This window comes from Eurypyga helias, unplaced genomic scaffold (genome assembly GCF_000690775.1).
Source record: "Eurypyga helias isolate BGI_N326 unplaced genomic scaffold, ASM69077v1 scaffold1311, whole genome shotgun sequence".
Classification (NCBI taxonomy): Eukaryota; Metazoa; Chordata; class Aves; order Eurypygiformes; family Eurypygidae; genus Eurypyga; species Eurypyga helias.
In genome coordinates this window covers 40,954-47,484 of record NW_010229963.1, presented here as the reverse complement: position 1 = coordinate 47,484, position 6,531 = coordinate 40,954, and the positions used below count along the sequence as shown (strand labels likewise).

The 6,531-nt window shown below is 38.1% G+C and overlaps 1 protein-coding gene across 1 annotated transcript in view; it reads right to left on the bottom strand.

Moving 5' to 3' along the window:
* The window catches only part of TYRP1 (tyrosinase-related protein 1), an 11,683-nt gene extending 5,353 nt beyond the window's left edge, over window positions 1-6,330 (bottom strand). Inside the window, exons 1-4 of the mRNA XM_010160558.1 lie at window positions 6,168-6,330; window positions 5,203-5,673; window positions 2,102-2,424; window positions 527-731 (exon numbers count right to left, since the gene is read on the bottom strand). Coding sequence (XP_010158860.1) covers window positions 527-731; window positions 2,102-2,424; window positions 5,203-5,584 — 910 coding nt within the window. The 5' untranslated portion in view covers window positions 5,585-5,673; window positions 6,168-6,330. The remainder of the gene's footprint in view (window positions 1-526; window positions 732-2,101; window positions 2,425-5,202; window positions 5,674-6,167) is intronic.
* Window positions 6,331-6,531: the final 201 nt, after the last annotated feature.

Below are 6,531 nucleotides of genomic sequence, written 5' to 3'. Positions count from 1 at the left end.
GATGCTGAGTTGTGGCTTGAAGTTAATGAATATACAAGTTTCTGGCTGGGATTTTTTAGATCTTGTGGATGAAGTAGATGTGTTAGGATTCAATATTCTTCACATCCACAACATACTCCACATAGTTAACAAGGAGATTTGTCAGATGTTCTGCTTTTAGGGCAGAATGCCATGAAGGTGATAAGTGGAGTAATGAGAAGAAAACTTGAGCTTCAGTTAAGAAACGACTCTGCCAGGTTTAATTATTTATGGCACAGGAGATGAACAGCTACTGCATAAGAAGAGAAGTCAAAGCATTACGTCTTCCTCTGGTACAAGCTCCTGATCAAATTTTGAACAGCTTAGGGCATCAGTGCAATACAGATGATAAGTACTATCTTAGAGGACTGGAGAAACTTGGATCAAGAATATTTAAAAACCATTTTAAGACTTTTTGTCTGGGAAAAGCCATTGCAATGTAAAGTATTTTATTTATTTATTATTAAAAGGATTTTATCTCAAAATATCTTCCAGCAGTCATACTTACTGTTACAGATGGTTCCCAAGGTTTCATAGTCTTCTATATTTTCACATATTACTCGCCACTGAGAGAAGATTGAGTTCTGGCTGATAAGAGAGACATCAAAATTGCTTCTAGCTCCCATCAAGTCATCCAAGCAGATATCACAAGTGTTTTGTCCTGTTGCAAAGTTCCAGTAGGGCAGTCCAAAGGTGGGATCTTGCAGCATGTTCTAAACCACATAAATATCTTGTTAATACATGTATGCCCCAGACAGCTGTAATATTTGCTGCTAGAAAGAGTTAAAAAACAGATAAATAAATCTTAGTAAGAGTGAGGGTCCTGCCTCATGGAGGAGGGAAAATCTATGGAAAATCTATGAAAAAACTTTGCTTAGTTTTTCACCTTGATGCCTTTGTTTAACAGAAGAGATAGTTGGACTACTGAATTGAGTCATGGATCTCTCTCATTAATAAAACTCATTAATCTCTCTCATTTCTCTTCCATGAAACAACACTGTGATTAGTACGAAATATCACTTAATACTGATACCTCAGTTTTCCAAATATTTTTTAATGACCTGTCAACAACAACGCTTATAGCACACAGAATAACTAAGCCAACTGTGGAATTACTGATCAGATAGAAAAGTAAGGAAAAGGGATACTGTCCCTTCAGATGGTCATTATATGGTTCTAGTATGGGTTGGAGTCAAATAGTTCTGGAGCATGTCTTGGCTTCCAATATTTATGTATTAGGATGTGTTGGCTAGCCAAATTAGCTTAACCAGTGATCAAGTTCACTAACATAAATAGGCTTAGATATTTAATCACCAAGAGCTAGAACTCCTCAGGGCTCCCACACAATGAAATACCACTGATGTCAAATGCGGGTTTTTGAAGGGAGTTTATGCCTCAGCCAGAAGCAGAAGCATTGAAGCAAGTGGAAACATTTGATGTGATTTCAAAGACTACTTAATCCTGACCTTGAAAACGTAATTCTTTCTTCTTTAAGAAGGATAGTAGTCCATAAAATAATATATTCTTTTAATGGATGAGTTTGCACAAGGAAAGGGACACAAGAGAATCACTGATTTATGGAACAGAATATAACAAAACACTATTTTCTCTAACCAGTCACACTAATTAAATGAACAAAATGAATCTGAATACTCAAACCATCTTTGCAATTCTTTTCTTTAGAAGTTTTGCTGGTTTGATTAGTGTAACTTGGTCAAGAATCGGGGCCTAGATAATAAAGATATTACTGGCAGTAACTTTCGTTGGTCCAATAAAATGCCTTTTATGGATATATGTAGAATTTCTATCTAGTTTTACAGGAGACTTTAATGTAAATTTTACGTTTTCCATTACTCCAATTGAAATGCTATTTTTAGCATCTTTGTAAGAATGACAGTCTAAAACCTCAATGTACTCTATTACGTTTAGTATTCTTAATGAGCTACTGAAATGGAAGCAAAATTATTTCCAGATGTAGAAAGAGCTGCTATCATTTTTGCCTATTGGAATACGGAAGGAAGTTATTCAACTGTAAAAAACATAGCATGAACACATGGCTCAACATCATTAATGCAAACTTTACCTGCATGTCTCTTTCAAGCTGCAGTAAATGGTACCTATGCCATGTGACAAAGGCTGGTCCCTCATGAGAGAAATCAACTCCTCCAAAACTCTGCTGCCCTGCACCAAGGAAAGTCTTCCTGACAGAATAATAATGAGACCACACGAAGTAATTATAGATGGTGATATTCTCAAATTGTGGTGTGTTGCCATCTGGTCCGAATATTTCCTCACGTCTTCGTGTGGCAATAACAATGTCAGGATGGATTGTCACCTTGGCTTGATGTAAGGCATTCACAAAACGCCTCCTGTCTTCTGCACTCAGATCCAAAAGATTCCTCCTGACTGTGAGGATAGAGAAGCAGCACATTACCAAAGTAACAGGTACTCAAGCCTGATCTCACAGAACTAATTTATTTTGCTCCTAACAATTCCAAGTAAGTCCCTTTTAATTCAAACATTCATCCATTTTCTGCTAGGGCAATTCAAAGAGTACTGACCATAAACAGCAAATGTTATTCATTGTCAGAAAGGTTGAGCTGAATAAAAATAAAGCCCAAAACCTCATGTTTTTAGTGCTTTTAGAAGTATCATTACAGATTATCCTTCCATCCTGTCAAGGAAATGACAAAGACAGTTCTTTGTCACACAAACCTCTTATAACTTCATCCAGTATACTTAAGGTTTCCTGTGGTAATACTTTACAAGAAAAGAATACTATATAGTGATTTACAATAACCAAAAGCTCTACCGCTTGACAATTTAGTGAAGTACATTTTTTATGTTTGAACCTTTGCAGGAAAAATTCACCAGTGAATTGTGAATGTTACACGGTACACCACCTCTAATGTCATTACCTGCTATTATTAACAACGGCCACATATTAGTCCTTTTAAGCAGTATATCTCAAAACCATTAAAAAAATATCATTGTCTACATATAGACAGTGAAACAAGGAAGAAAATTGACTTGTTGAAATACCAATATATCAGCAAGAGGGACAGAGTCCACATCACCTCAATCCCAGTCCAATATTCTTTCACCTGGACTGAAAATTTTTTAGGCTAAGCTTAGGCTGAGACACAGAAGAAGCCCTCATAGCTATTCTTCAACATGAACTCATTTTCATTATACAAAATAAAAATCCACAGTTGTCCAAATTAGTGATAGACTATGTTGATACGAGAAGCAGCAGGTCTTCAGCATGAATCAATATGAAGAATAAGAGTGAATTACATTTCACTATATAAAGTTGATTCAGTGGGCAATATTTTGGCTTCATTGAAGTTTATAGAAATATTTTACTGAAGCATGGATTTCATCCAAGCTTCAGAAAATCCAATGGATTTTCATCCATTTCATTCTTTGAATGGTTTTGATTTTGAACTACTTTTGATTTTCATCCATTCACATGTTTTTCTGTTTTGCCGAATTGAAGTGATATGCTAACCCTGGTGGCTGAAGGTTTTTTGTAGTTGATTTTAGGTAGGGCACTAAAAGCATCCATTTAATTTTGATTTACATAGACATCTTAACCTTTTGATTTTTCAAAATACGTGTCTGAACCACAATAAAAAATTTGGGCTATTATTAAGTTAATAATAAATTTAGAAGACAAGAATGCACCGAACTGCAGTTTACATGGATATGCCAACAGTAATCCAAGAATTATTTCTAAAATCTGAGCAGCTGGGGCCAGCTCTGCAGATGGACAAAAGAGGTGACCTCAACAAAGAAACTTAAAGAATAATAAGAAGCTAATTTCCCTTATTTAAGCTCATGCTGTCATGCATGATGAATCTGATTTTCTTAGAATTTTTTCTGAGTAGTAAAGCATTTGATAAGTAAGAAAAGTAAAAAGTGCTCTTGTATACCCTAGAAAATCAGCTAAAGCTGCATTTTCCCTAGCTCCAGATTTACTTTAACAAGTCTGTGTGTGCTAACAATTATTTCTTGGTTATTGTTCAGAGTTACCATCACTGTTAATGAGAATAGGTCAGAACATCAGAGGGTACAACCTGGCTTAGCAGATCCAATACAAGTCATACTTTCTGCTTTCTAGTTTGCTTCTTGGAGCTCAAAGGATGAATAAAATCCTAATTTCTTTCCCACAGCACTCATTAAGTTGTTTTTAAGGAGCCTTATTGTTAAGATTTTGAATTGATAAATGGTCCTTTTTTAACCCTTGTGGGAACATGCACTTACATTCGTGGAGGGTTTCTTACCTGGTGAAAATAATGCTAGTGCTGATTTCTGTTCCTGCAAGAGGCACTGCATATTTATGCTAGAGACCTGTTGTTTCTCATGTCAACAGAACACATCATTCATCTGGGGGATTATGGATTTTACAGTATTTTAATATCGCCTTTAAACTTTAACTAATAAAGACTGAAATTTTGTTCATTCAGATGGTTTTGACTTGAGAACAAGGAACTGTCCTCCAGCCTGCTTGTCTTTTTCAATTTACCAATAATTACTCTTTCAGTCCCACAAGGATTTCATAACCATTTAAAAAAAAAAATGTTAGGCATCTGTCTACTGATATTCTGGACTAAACTGAAACTGGAGAACTCTCACCAGTCCCTGTGCTGATTCACCTGAACAGCCCATAGTTATGAGTTAAAGCTTTTAAAGATATTGACAGCAAATAGGTAAGTAAAAATTTACAAGGACAGGTACATGGTTTATAAATGTATTAAGGGATTTTGAATCAAAAGACCTCCTGTCACACTTAAAGTAGTCACAAGATAATAAACGGGATATCTAGATACGTATTATTCCCAAACATACCCACAAACATATACATGCCTATATACAGTGTTTTAAATAATTCCAAAGAAAACATTTATTTCAGCTTTGATGCTCTATTCTTTAATGCGTTTCGTCCTAATTCTGCACTGACTACAGGGTTTTTTTCTACCTTTTATTGAGTAGTAAATGTAGGTGTTTGGTACACAAGCTGAACAACTTCTCTAGCAGCTGCCTTAACAACCCCTACAGCAACATACATTTACTAAATAAACATAAGGGACAGCTTGCATTTTAAAGAAAAGGAGTTTGCGAAGTCCATTTAGAAACAACTGCCAAGGTGCAATTTTCATCTCATATTTCTAATGCTCTTACCTATATTGATTCGTTGGCTACAAGTAGGTCCACTCCAGCCGGGGCGACACGACCCACAGTTGTACCCGGAGAAGTTACCGTTGCAGCGGCAGGTTTGGTTGAAGAAGCGTATGGGCCATTGCTCACGGTCGTCCCGCCCATCGTGGATGTACTGAGGGCCATGGGGTCGTGAATCGACAGACACCTGTACACACCGGCCCCTCCCCGTTGACACACCACACCGGTCAGTACCTGGCCCAAACACAGGGAAATAGTCTGGGCAACACATGCCACTCCGCAGGGACTCGACGGTAGCGCACTGGCGAGGGAACTGAGCTCCCGCTTGGCCGAGCATGCTAAGCAGTGGTGGCAGGGAAAGGAGCAGCAGCACAGGGAGCTGCATGATGGTGGATCCAGCAGAGCCGTCTCCTTCTGAGACCCAGCTGTCCACGCACACTGACTTCTCTCCTGCGGTGGGACACCCAGCTCCCTCTACAAGGAGAGAGAGAAAGAGAGACAAAGAGAGAGTAGAATAAAAACAAATGATACAAACATCCAGGCTACCCCTTCCACCCCAGAAAGTGCCTCTAAATCCTGCGCTTCAGTACTCTTAACTGGAAAAGCAACAGCTCTGACTACAGACACTAATGATATTCTCTTATTATCTACACAAAAGACAGTAACAACCTATAGCTATGTCTGTTCATTGATTTCTAAGTGCTTCCCAAATGTTCATTCTCGTTTACATCTGCCAGCCAGGTTTACTTGATTACCAAAAATGCTAAGCCTGTCTAAGGAACCAGTTTTTTGAACCCATGTTTACAACACACCCCCTACTCCCCCCACCCCACCCCTCAGTGCTTCATGCCTTTCTCTTCTACTTTGAACTAATGTATCTTGTTCCACACTCAGCAGTTCCCCTCTGTGTTCCGCTGCTGTTCTCTAATGGCAGCTCCACCAGAATGTGAACGCTTCATGCGTTGTACCTGTTCTCTCTTTATGGTACCTCTCCTCTGCTGAGATCCCGTTCTATCTCTGCACGTCCTATGGCTGTGTCTAACCCGAAATAAGCAGTGCTAATTTCTCTCCTGGGTCAGTCTGCTTACTAATCCTCCTTCTACCAACACAGTGGGGCTTGGCCTCACCCTCCTGCTTCTATTAATCCCCTTTCTACTTCAGTGCATTTCCCTGGACTTTAAGTACTTGAACAGCACATGATTTCTTTCATGCTTACCTCCTTGTGATTTTACAAGTTTTAGCAAAGGTCAGAGACAAATACTTGAATTCAAAACAGAACAACTGCGAAGGTTTTCTTTTTTTTTTTTTTTTTTTACTTCTTTTAAAAAAAAG